This window comes from Alligator sinensis, unplaced genomic scaffold, assembly GCF_000455745.1.
Source record: "Alligator sinensis unplaced genomic scaffold, ASM45574v1 scaffold610_1, whole genome shotgun sequence".
Classification (NCBI taxonomy): Eukaryota; Metazoa; Chordata; order Crocodylia; family Alligatoridae; genus Alligator; species Alligator sinensis.
In genome coordinates this window covers 462,387-474,565 of record NW_005842348.1, presented here as the reverse complement: position 1 = coordinate 474,565, position 12,179 = coordinate 462,387, and the positions used below count along the sequence as shown (strand labels likewise).

The 12,179-nt window shown below is 46.3% G+C and overlaps 2 protein-coding genes across 3 annotated transcripts in view; one reads left to right on the top strand and one right to left on the bottom strand.

Annotated features, from left to right (window-relative positions):
- The window catches only part of DNAH1 (dynein axonemal heavy chain 1), a 176,203-nt gene that overhangs the window by 114,969 nt on the left and 49,055 nt on the right, over window positions 1-12,179 (top strand). Inside the window, exons 51-55 of the mRNA XM_006028963.3 lie at window positions 2,873-3,081; window positions 4,354-4,525; window positions 4,924-5,115; window positions 5,890-6,000; window positions 7,182-7,367. Coding sequence (XP_006029025.1) covers window positions 2,873-3,081; window positions 4,354-4,525; window positions 4,924-5,115; window positions 5,890-6,000; window positions 7,182-7,367 — 870 coding nt within the window. The remainder of the gene's footprint in view (window positions 1-2,872; window positions 3,082-4,353; window positions 4,526-4,923; window positions 5,116-5,889; window positions 6,001-7,181; window positions 7,368-12,179) is intronic.
- The window catches only part of LOC102385291, an 8,342-nt gene continuing 4,754 nt past the window's right edge, over window positions 8,592-12,179 (bottom strand). For both annotated transcript variants that reach the window (XM_014522413.2, XM_014522412.2), the window contains exons 4-5: window positions 10,142-10,358; window positions 8,592-9,337 (exon numbers count right to left, since the gene is read on the bottom strand). In XM_014522413.2, the coding sequence (XP_014377899.1) occupies window positions 9,122-9,337; window positions 10,142-10,358 (433 nt within the window). In that variant the 3' untranslated portion in view covers window positions 8,592-9,121. The remainder of the gene's footprint in view (window positions 9,338-10,141; window positions 10,359-12,179) is intronic.

The window sequence follows — 12,179 nt, the reverse complement described above, 5'->3', positions numbered from 1 at the left end:
GCGGGCCTGCCACTGGCAGCATCAGCTGCTGTTTTTGCACCCATTAAGTTGGCACTCAGGGCTTCTGCCCCAGTTGCCTCCCCTCTACCCATCGCTTAGTAACACTGTTGGTCAGTATTGACAGTGCTTCCTAATTTTGTGTCATCAGCTTATTTGAGCAGCATGCTCTTGGAGCCCTTTTCTACATTTTTTTCCTTGTTTGAGATAGATTCCTGATTGATTTAACACCTTTAACTTAGGGATATTTCAGGCCTTTTCTGTGTTTAAATCCTGTGTCCAGTTAATTTCACTCTCTAGTTCGCCCTTTTGAAATCAAGAACTTTAGTTACTGTTATTTTTTATCCTTCCATTTAATTTAAACGGAATCGATTCATGATCGATCACTCAATCCAAGATTATTTTTCTACAATCAGTTCTTCTATAATGCCTCTGTTACTTTCCAAAACAAAGTCTAAATTGGACCAGTGCTTCCAATTGTCTCAGTATCTACTTGAAAAATGCGTTCGTTGTCACGTCCAGGAATATCTGAGCCATCTATTTAGTTGTAGCATTTCTTCTCTAGTCTATATCTAGGAATTTAACATTTTCCATAAATATTATAATTTCCTGTAGTATTTCTCTCTTTAATAGCTTTGCTAAAATTCATATCCAAATTTGAGCAGATCCCAACTCTTCCACAGGCCTATGAGCGTAACCATGGAATGCTTTGGAATTAAGGATCAAGACCTTGATTATTTTATTTGTTCCATTTCTACGCCACTTTTTCCAACAAGACTCGGGATGGCTATTGGCTTGCAGTAAGAGAAATAAGATATTTATAAAACAGGAGAATGACACAATAACTGAAATGGGAACTACAGAATAGCAACATAAGACGGAGACCCTGTAACAGGCAAAGACCCCGCTAGTGGGCCTGGTGCCCCCTGATGGTCACCCTGCTCCTGTTGGGTCTTCAGGCATTCAAGTACTCTCCCCTTCTGCCACTCCTTGATGTAAATAAGTACTTAGAAAGGGAGGCTGCCTTGAGGATCCTTGAGTGAGATCTCCTACACTCCTGAGCTTCAGTCGCACTATTCAGTGCCTTCAGGGCTTATTATGTGGCTCCAGCTGCCCCTTACACCATCCCCATGCCTCACAGATGTCACTGCACAATTACTCCCTTGTCAGGGCCTCAGTCCTTTCAGCCTCCACCCCTTTTCTCTGCCTAAAGGCTTTTAGGCCTGGCCCACTGATTCGGATCAGGCTCTCAGCCTCAGCCCTTAGTAGTAAATGTCTCTGGCCCAGTCTCAGCCCCTCCTGGGCTGCTGGGCCCCTGGCCCTGGTTTCTGCCCTCCTCGGGCTGGGCCTCTTGGCCCTATCTTTGTCCTGCTCTAGGCAAAGGGCCCACTCTGGCTCTGCCAGCCCAGGTCCCTGGCCATCTGTGCCCAGCCCTAGGCAGTGAGCCTGCTTTTGTGCCAAAGCCCAGTCTGTGTCCTGGGCTTCTAGCTCCTACAAGGCTCAGGACACCTGTGTGCCCTCAGGCACTATTAGGACCTCTGCCAACTCCTGATAGTCCCAAACCACCAGTTAGAAAACAAGCTGAAGATTCAGCTCTTGCCTTAACACAACACATCTCACCTTGGGGGCAAAAAAAAAAAAAAGGTACACTGTCTCTAACTCATCCTGCCCCAGGTGGGGCAGTCCCCAGCGAGTAGTAGAACTGACCAGTCTATTTGGGAAAATGAAGTCCATCTGAGCAACTCACCCTGGGGCTTCTCATTACCCAGCTCCTGAAGTCCAGTCCCATACTGGGGTTCCCCAGCACTGTCTGTCTCTTTTGCTGGGCTCTGTTCCTCTTCAGGGTTTCCTCGCATGGCTGTGCATCACTCTGCTTTGGCAATCCTCTGCTGTCTCCCTAGCTTCAGAGCAAGCCCTTATTTCTGTCTTCCCATTATCACCTGTGGACAGTTACTTCCAGGCCCTCAGGTGATCATCTTTCTAATTAAGGATTAATGGGCAGTTCCCTGTGGCATTCTATCTCACCTGCTTGCTCCCCCCATAGCCTTTCCAATGAGTCTGGTTCTGTTTCCTAACAGGAGCCTCTGGCTCCCTCTTACAAACCTCTTAAACAAACCTGGCTTTTTTTGCTAAATGCCTATGCAAACAGATTGGTCTTGTGGTGCTTCTGAAAGAAGGCGGCTCTGGCAGACCTCAAGGGAGGGAGTTCCAGAGCTGAGGGGTGACTACTACTAAAAACAACCTCCCACACATTTTACCAACCAGATTTGGCATATTGATAGTATGTGCAGGAGGTTGCTCTTGGCTGATCTTAAGGATTGTGATGGGACATAAGGGAGAAGGCAGCCCCTTAGGTACATAGGGCCCAGACTGGCATTGGTAGGGCCTTGTGTGTCAAAACCAGCACCTTGAATTGTGCCCAAAAGCTATCGGGAGCCAGCGGAGGCTCTGGAGCACTCGATTTGTGTGCTCCTGGTCACCCACCCCTGTCAGAAGGCACACCATTGTGTTCTGCACCAGCTGCAGTTTCCAGCTGGTCTTCACATCTCTGAGAAGCTAGTACAAAGAGCAGAGGACAAGCTTTTGATGAACTTGTGGGGGAGATGTACTGCACTTTCTGATGCTCTGCCACACTCTCTGATACTCTACTGCACCATTCTAAACACCCCGGAAATGCTGAACATTGTTGTTTGGCTGTTGGTATTTTCTCTGTCTTAGCACATTACATTTGAAGCCAGTAATTTGAAAAATAGTTCCCCTATGATGGAAGTTGAGCTATATAGGAGGGATATTGTTTGAGGAAAGATTTATAGGACGTCTGGAGAACAACCTCGGTTATAACCAAGAAAATCTACTTTTTTTTCCTTCTGTTTAGATTAAACGTGAGTCTTTCCTTGAGGATATCAATAATGTGTTGAACTCAGGAGATATTCCCAACCTGTATGCCCCTGATGAACAAGACCAGATCATGACTGCTATGAAGCCCGTCATTCAAGATCTAGGGCAGCAGCCCACCAAAGCCAACTTGATGGCTGCCTACACAGGACGCGTTCGCAGTAACATCCATACTGTCCTGTGCATGAGGTATGAGCTTTCCCTGTCTGTGAGTAATTCTCTCTCTCATTTGTGCTGCTGCTCTTCCTGTCAGAGGAACTTTTCAATCCCAGCAGGCAATAATAATTTTAGCCATTAGAGGGGTGAGGTTTAGGAGCAACCTCCCATTAAAAGGAGTTATTTTGCTTACCTCAACTAGTTTTAAAATGGAGATGAACAGGATTATCTGAGGTAGTTGCTTGCAGTAGTAGGGAAGTGGGTTGTCCCTTTCAGTCCTGTACTCATTCCAGTGCTGGGGACACTAAAGCTTCCTGGAGTACACACAAGGCCTCCCCATCACTCATGCACAGTTAACCCTTTGGTTACTTGTATTTGGGGAGCAGCTCTATTACCCTTCCTCATGCGAGTAGCACTTTATCCATGAATGTTACAGAAGCAAGAAAAATACTGAGGGGCTTGAGAGGCACATTTTACAGGGAAAGGCTGAAAGAACTAGGGTTGTTCAGTCTGGAGAAGAAAAAACTGAGGGGGGATTTGCTAACAGTCTTCAAATACCTGAAGGGTGATTACAGAGAGGATGGATATGGGCTTTCCTTTGTGGCTGCAGGGGACAGGACTAGGAGCAATGGCTCAGCAGGAGAAATTTAGTTTGAAGATTAGGAGACACTTTCTGACTATTAGGGTGGTAAAGCATTGGAACAGGCTACCTGGAGAAATTGGTTACTTTCTATCCTTGGAAGCTTTCAAGAGCAAGTTAAACAGACACTTGGCTGGGATGGTTTAGTCGGGCATGATACTGCCATGAGCAGGGAGCTGTAACTAGATGACCTTGTGAGGTCCCTACTTTCCTATGACCCCATAGTCCTATGAGTAATTCCATTGTTTTTAATAGGATCACTGGAGGGGTATAGGTTCTATTCAGCATGAATCGAGTTGGCAGAACCAGTGTCTTGCAATATAGTCTCTGCAATCAATTGCTGTTAGTTATGTTCATATAGCCTGGGCATTCCAATACAGTTCTTTATTCTTTGCTGGTCAAAGGAGGATTCCCAGAATACATTCCATAAATCCTTCTAGTGAGGCATATACTTACTACAGCCATCACTTCCAAGGCAATCAATAATGACCTTTTTCTTGGAGAGCTAAAGAACATCTCTCTCGCCTCTTGCTTTTTAACCTACAATAAAACACCTTTCTCTTACTCTGTAGGTGTGCAGTATTTCACATCAGTCTTGGTAGCCTGTCCTGACCTGCATTCTTTATTTTCTTCCCTCGTCACCCACTCCATTCCTTCCTGCCTAGTCCCATTGGAGAGGTATTCCGTGCCCGTCTGAGACAATTCCCCTCTCTAGTGAACTGCTGTACAATTGACTGGTTTAATGAATGGCCCGCAGAAGCCCTGCGATGCGTTGCGTCCTCCTTCTTACAAGAAATGCCAGATATTGAAGCCACCTCTGAAGTTATAGATGGAATGGTAAGTGCTATCCCCAGAACACAGTGCAGGTCTATGCATGTTATACACCTTCTTCTGCTTAAAAGCAGATATAGGTGACATATGCCCTATGTGAAAAAGCTGTATTTCGTTTGTAATGGAGAAATGTTTAAGGATGGCCTTATTCAAGCCAGGAACTACCTTTGGTACACTTTGGAGATGATTATCCAATCTCCTTCTTTGCCATTTTGACCTTCAGATGGGGCTACTCCATCTTCTTCTCTCATAGATTCTTAGCTGTATGTGATGGAAATGTTTGGCTGCAGTTGTACGTTTGTTCTTCTCCATGTCTTCTGCCACTCACTCCAACTTCTGCCTGGTGCCTGTACCCTGCACAGAAAATGCCTATTGCATTTGTTGTCTTTCTGTGATTTGTGCAGATTCAGATGTGTGTAGAAATCCACCAGAGTGTGGCACTGAAGTGCAAAGAGTACCTGGAAGAGTTGGCCAGACACAATTATGTCACTCCCAAGAGCTACCTGGAGCTCCTTAGCATTTTTACATTCCTGATTGGGAAGAAGAAACAAGAGCTGAAAACAGCCAAGAACAGGATGAAGAGTGGCCTGGACAAGGTTGGTTCCTCTAAATTAGGAGAGCTGTGGATTTCCATCATCTCTTGTAAGTAGCGCATGCTTTACTGCAAACAACTGTGCAATTATACCCCTATAAGATTGGAGTCTGTTATAGCCATGACACTAATTCTTTAGTTCAAGTGGGAACAGTTCCTGCTTTTAGATCTGTAGGTCCTAGTTTTAATCCTTGCTGTCAGGGACCCATCTAGGATGTCCTATATTGTGCACTATTGTGTATGTTCATGCTTAGACTTGGTTCTGAATCCCCTGTATCTCCCTCCCTCCCACCAAGTCTGTACTTGCATACATAAGCTTTCCGCAGTCATCAAATAGATGTGGGGCTTTCACTGTAATAGAGCTGCCCTCCAGATTTGAATATAGGACCAGCATTTAGGCTTAGACTAATCCCCAGACACAGTTTAAGTTTATCACTGCGGCTTCATAGCAGTTTTGCCCCACTGTTCAAAGAGCTGTTAATGTTTATGTTTGTAGAAGCACAACAGAATTGCTCACTGCATGCAGCAAGCCTGTGCATGTTGTGTGGGGAAAACTGGGCACCTTTTCTTGAAAATGTGACCCATTCTTCAGATCCAGTGAAATCTCTTTTTTAGAGAAGACTGTTCATGGAAAAGGCCATTCCCAAGCAAGTACTTACATTGTCAGACACCAGGCAGGCCATATCTTCACTTTTCCTTTCTAAATGGTGTGGTGTCTTATAGCTGGAGCTCATTGACCAGGGTACCTGAGGAACTGGATTTCTTTTATTTCTTCTAGCTACTAAGTACAGCAGAAGATGTAGCAAAGATGCAGGAAGAGCTGGAATCAGCACGACCCCTCCTGGCAGAAGCAGCCAAAGAAACGCTGGCAACTATGGAGCAAATAAAGGTACAGGATATTTATCTAAAGATGCAGCTTTTCCCCCCAAAATGAGACAGTGGGGGACATGGGAAGAATTAGCTGGGTGTTTTTAACATTTTTAAAAATGATCCTTCCTCCGCTTCCATCACAGGGTGAAATTGGTATGGGATGCTCGAGACAAAGAGCTGGCTTGATTATTATACATGTGAATAAAAAAAGAATCTCTCTCTGGGAACACCTGATCATTCTTACATTCCAAGTCTTAGTGCATCCTCAATTGATGTGTATGGAGCATATAAAATATTACTAGCTTCACAATGTGTCACCAAGGCTGTGGTGAGCCAGGCCTCTTACAATTAAAATGATTGAAATTCAGCATTGCCCTCTGCTGGAATCCCAGAACCAATGCTCTTCTAAGCTCTCTGTAACTCCATTTTTCCTTAAGAAAGCACAGAGAGGCAGTGCTCCTCAAGTGTCTGTTGCCCATTTTCCCTATTGTAAGATGACTAAACCTAGAAGGATATGCTAAGTAAGAGTGCAAAACTTGATGACTGCTTGTAAAAAGCTGCCAGAATCTGCACACCACTGGACAGTTACTGTGAGCCTGTGAGAGAATTGAGAAGAAATGCAGTCTTTTTATTTTTTGCACACCTCTTCCTTTCTGGAGGTGAATTAATCTACTTGTAAGAAAAGCCCTGCCTTCGTTAGATTTTCCCCTCAGACAGTGCAAATCTGAAGTTGTCATGGAGCATAGGTGTAGTCAGCAAGGCAACTGTTAAAAAAGCTTGTTACTCAGTTCTGTTTATGAGCATTCTAAGACATATTCACTCACTGTACTGCACTCAAATACTGCAGTTTGAGTATTTATCATAGTTTGCTCCTTTGTTTACTACTCTGGCTCATCCCTTGACAGATCAGTGAAATAAATTCATGCTGCATAATCTGTACTGCAACTGGTGCACTGTTTTTGGCGAGAGATTCCCTCTTAATAGCCCAATTTCAGTACAAGTCTACAGTGCTGGTAGTGGGAGAGAATCTTTGATATGCTATGCAGATTTGATACAGCCTCAGCGAGACAGACTTTCTGATGGGAAATGCTTGGTCATGGGTTCAGCATCATCCAGACAAGTGTCTGGGCCAACCCAAACTGGTACTTTGGATCAGATCTTTTGAAAAACTTTGTTCTGAGATTGTTTCTGGTGCTGCAGGTAGACACAGCTGTGGCTGAAGAGACTCGCAATGCTGTGCAGGCTGAAGAGATGAAAGCCAAAGTGAAAGCTGAGACAGCCCAAGCTATTGCAGATGATGCTCAGAAGGACCTTGCTGAAGCCCTCCCTGCACTGGATGCTGCTCTAGCCAGCTTAAGAAATCTCAACAAAAATGATGTCACAGAGGTAATAAAGTAGTCAGTCCTGTTCAGGGGAAAGGATTTTTTGTGCTGCCTTCTCTGATGTATTATTGTAACAAGGGTGCCATTAGGCAAGGGGTTATAGTGAAACGGCAGCATGGATGCAAAGGTAACCAGCAGAGGAGTGTTATAGTGAAACGGCAGCATGGATGCAAAGGGAAACAGCAGAGGAGACTATAAAGCCCACGTAGCTGTTTCCTTCCATTGCTTTTTTTTGTTTGTTTGTTTCTTCTGAACTCATGAGAGAGCTCTAGCAGTCAAAATTCCTAGCCCTTTAAAACAACTTAATTACCTTGGTGTAGTGCCTTGCTTTGCTGCAAAGTCAAGTGCTTTACAGTAATGTTTACTAATTAAAAGTGAATCAGTTTAATTAAACCAGATAAGCCAAGGGAACAGCAGTGGTCTTCTGAGCTTCCACAGTAAAGTCACGGTTTCAAAGCCAGCATGGGGAGGGCATGATCAGAGAAATGTGTACCAGTTGAAGGCATTTTGATGATGTGTGTGAAGTGACATGATATATTTAGAGACCTTAGGAACTAGCCAGGCATCCACATTCCAGTCACCACCAGACTGGCAGCAGCTTGACCCTACACTCAAGACAAGGAATAAACTGCTGTCACACAGCAATAGGTTGCCTTAGATCATCAGGGACAGCAGGGGATTGGTATTGTGCCATTTACTAGACTAGTTAAGTATAAATCTAGGAAGGAGATCTTTGATCACAGTCATCTTACCTTCTAGTCAGCATATGTCTCTAATGGTCCATGAAGGTAGATCAGAGTTGTCACTAGAGCTTGGAGTGTAACTGTAACCGACTTTCAGCCACCTGCTCTGAACAAGATGGTGTAATTGTCCCATCAGAACAGGGTTTGAGGATCAGTGGCAGGTCAGTGTTCTTTGAGATAAACCATCTCTCCCCAGAGAAGACATAACACTATTTCAGTTGAACTGTAGGCTTGACACTTTGGCTGCTCTGCTTAACACTAGACCCCTATGTAGACAAGGGAGGAAGTGAAAAAAAGTGTAGTTTAACTGACTTAAATGGGTAAACTGTGAACTGAAGACCAAGGAAGAGAGAGGATGTTCTTGATTTCACCAGCGCTTAGTTGTACCATGCCAGCTTGTCTGTAGCTAAGATAGCTATGAGCTAAACCACCATTTTCAGCATGGAAAAATTATGGGAAGGAGTCCCAGAGAAGACAGCCTTGGCTGGTGTCCAACAGACCAAAGAGATAATATGCCACTTCCACTGCTTCAAGTGCCCCACTTCATCTTCCCTTTGCAGGACTGGGTTTAGAGTAGAAAGGGTCACACAACACAAGACGGACAAATGCAAGCAGGAAGGGTGAACACACACATCAACTCTGTAATCATGGGTGAACATTCCAAATAGAAAAATACCATGTCTTTAATTTTACCCCTCCATCAGAGCCCCACCCATGCCATCCCAAAACGAGTCCCCCTTCCCCCCCCAAAAAAACAAAACAAAACACCTCTTGCTGGCCTGGGACAGAGAAATACAAGTATAATCCCCTTCCTTTTACCACAGAGTGCACTCCCTTCACCCTGTAATGAGGGATGTGGCATTTCTCTGCAAGGCCTCCCAATTACAGGATCAAAACAAAACCACTATAGCCCACCATGGCACCTGGAATCACCAGTGTTTCCTTCCCTTGGAAACAAAAGGCCACATGATGGGCAAACAATGAAAGCCACCTTGACCTGCCCTATTACATATCCTTAGGAGAAGGACAGAGCTTGCTCCTCTAGCTCTTGCACCACCTCCTGCAGGTGGTTAGCATTGCTGAAGAAGTGCACATAGAGGTTACGCTCTGTCTGTTGGAAATGGCTCCTCAGGGACTTGCGCTTGGCCTTTAGGTCATTCAGGAGGTCCATCAGCATCTGATAGAGTTTGGCCTCTGAGGTACTGAGCTGCTCCTTAAGTTCAGATAGCTCCTGCAGGAAGATGGGAAACATGCTGCAAAACTGTAGAAAGAGAAGGGAAAAGAATGTTCCCTGCCCAAATCTGTGCTTCGTGGGATAATCCATCAGGTGGAGAATTAGAATCCAGATGTGATAATCCATCACATCTGGAGTACCGTGTTCAGTTTTGGGCACCCCACTACAGAAAAGTGTGAAGAAATTGGAGGGACTCTGGCAGAGAGCAACAGAAATGGTGAGTGGGCCGGGGGACATGACTTATGAGGAAAGACCAAGGGAACTGGGCTTATTTATTTTAGAGAAGACGACCGAGGGGGGATTTAATAGCAGCCTTTAACTACCTGAAGCGGGGTTCAAAGGAGGATGGAGCTAGGCTGTTCTCAGTGGTGGCAGATGACAACAAGGAGCAACAGTCTCAAGTTACAGCAAGGGAAGTTTAAAGTTAGATAACAAGAAGAGTTATTTCACTAGAAGGGCACTAAAACACTGGAACAGGTTACCCAGAGGGGTGGTGAAAACTCTGTCCTTGGAGGTTTTCAAAACCCAGCTAGACAAAGCTTTAGCTGGGATGATCTTGTTGGGGATGGTCCTGCTTTGAGCAGGGGGTTGGACTACATGACCTCCTGAGGTCCCTTCCAACCCTAACTTTCTATCATTCTATTACCATCCTATTGGGAACCTCTAGTGCCCAATGAGAATTCTACAAGAAAAGTAAAACAGCATCAGTAGAAAGATTCTTCACATTTGATTGCCTGGCAAGACCATAGACCTACCTACAGGGGAGAGAGAGACATGGGAAGAGTCAAGGTCCCTGCTCACCTGGGAGTTAAGCTGTAGTTGGTTGAAATCACTGTACATCATCCCATATAGCACTGTGTTCTCATATTCTAGTGTGGGTAGCTGGGATGGCGGCACTGCCAGCTGTACTTCTAGCATCCTTGCTTCCTGACACAGGCGTGAGCCCCGGCCTGCCAATGTCTCATAGGTGAGGAAAAGTTGCCTTTCATGACCATACTTCTCCAGCATCTCCCAGAGCCTGAAAGAGGGGAAAGCCAATGAGAACAGGGAGGGCAGCTGCCACTGGTCTGAGTTGGTGCCACCACATTACCATGGCCTTTGGTTTTTCAGAATGTAAGCTTTCACTTGAAGTGAGACTAGTTGTAATAGTTGAGTTGGGAACATGAACAGATGCAATACTGTCTGCCTGAATTTCCACAGAGGGGATTACAGCTCCAGGTGAGCTGCCTACACATTCCTCTGTCTGTGGAAGGGGGTGTGCCATGTCATACTGAGGGTTGCAGAAGGTATGGCCATCAAGGCAAATTACCCATGTTTAAGAGCTGTCAGACTGAAATGGACTCTCCAAGTCCAATATCACATCAGTGACAGTGGCCAGAAACTGGTGTTTCATTGGAAGGCTTAAGTAGTCCCATAATTGTCAGTCATCGGTGGATTGGGCCAAAAGAAATCTCATGTGGTTCAAAAAGTACAAGTGCAAAGTCCTGCACTTAGGATAGAACAATCCCATGCACTGGTACAGGCTAGGGGCTGATTGGCTGGGGAGCAGCTCTGCAGAAAAGGACATGGGGGTGGGGGTGGTAAAGAGGACAATAAAGCTAAATATGAGCCAGCAGTATACCACCCTTGTTGCAAAGGCGGCTGACGACATACTGGGCTGCATTGGTAGGAGTGTTGCCAGCAGGTCAAGGGCTGTGCAAAACTTCAGTAGCTGATTTGGCCCAATTCGGCATCCAAATCAAATTGGGAGACCCATTAATCTCTCCGAATCAAATCGGAAGCCTCTGAATCGGTTCAGAGAGAGATTCGGCCATAGGATGTACAGGCAGGCACTAGGCAGAGCCGGTGGGAGCAGCTGAGGGAACAGCCGAACAAGCCCAGGCTTGAGCCAGCAGCCCCAGGAGAAGCCACAGCTCGTCTGGCTGCCCCCCCCCAGGGTAAGGCAGGCGGTGCTGGCAGCCCCAAGAGAAGCCATGGGGGTTGAGGGGGAATGATTGGGGAGCTGGGGGAATCAAACCGGGAGCTGGAGGGAAGCCCCTGTTCACTCCCCCAGCTCCCCAAACATTTCCCCCAGCCCCCATGGCTTCTCCTAGGGCTGCTGGCTCAAGCTGGGGCTCATCCAGCTGCTCCTCCGGCTGCCCCCACCGCTGGGGCGAAGCAGGCAGTGCTGGCAGCCCTGGGAGAAGCCACAGGGTCTGCGGGGAATGATTGGGGAGCTGGGGGAGTGAACAGCGGCTTCCGCCCGCTCCCAGTTCGAGTCCCCAGCTCCCCGATCATTTCCTCCAGGCCCCGTGGCTTCTCCCAGCTCTGCCAGCACTGCCTGCCTTGTCCGGGGAGCAGCCCAGGGAGCAGCCAGATGAGCCGCAGTTTCTCCCGGGTCTGCTGGCTCAAGCCGGGGCTCATCTTGCTGCTTCCCCAGCTGCTTCTGCCAGGACTGCCTGCCTGTATAGTCTATGGCCAAATAAGATTTGGCACCGAATACACTCAGATTAAGTCAAATCAAATCAGGACAGTGATTTGAATCACCGAATCGAATCACTGTCCCTCCAAATCGCCGAATCCAAAGCAAATACTTTCTGCTTCACACAGGCCTAGTGATTATTCCCCTCTATTCAGCACAGTTGAGGCCACATCTGGAGTACTGTGTCCAGTTTTGGGCCCTCTACTAAAGAAAGGATGTAGACCAGAGGTATGTGAAGTGGGCTGTATTCGATTTGGATTCAGCCCAATTTGAGGGACGGTGATTAGAGTCGCTGATTTGGATCGCTGTCCTGATTTGATTCAGGCAAATATGAAGATTCAGTTCTGACTCGGAGAATCAGCAATTTGGCCATAGACA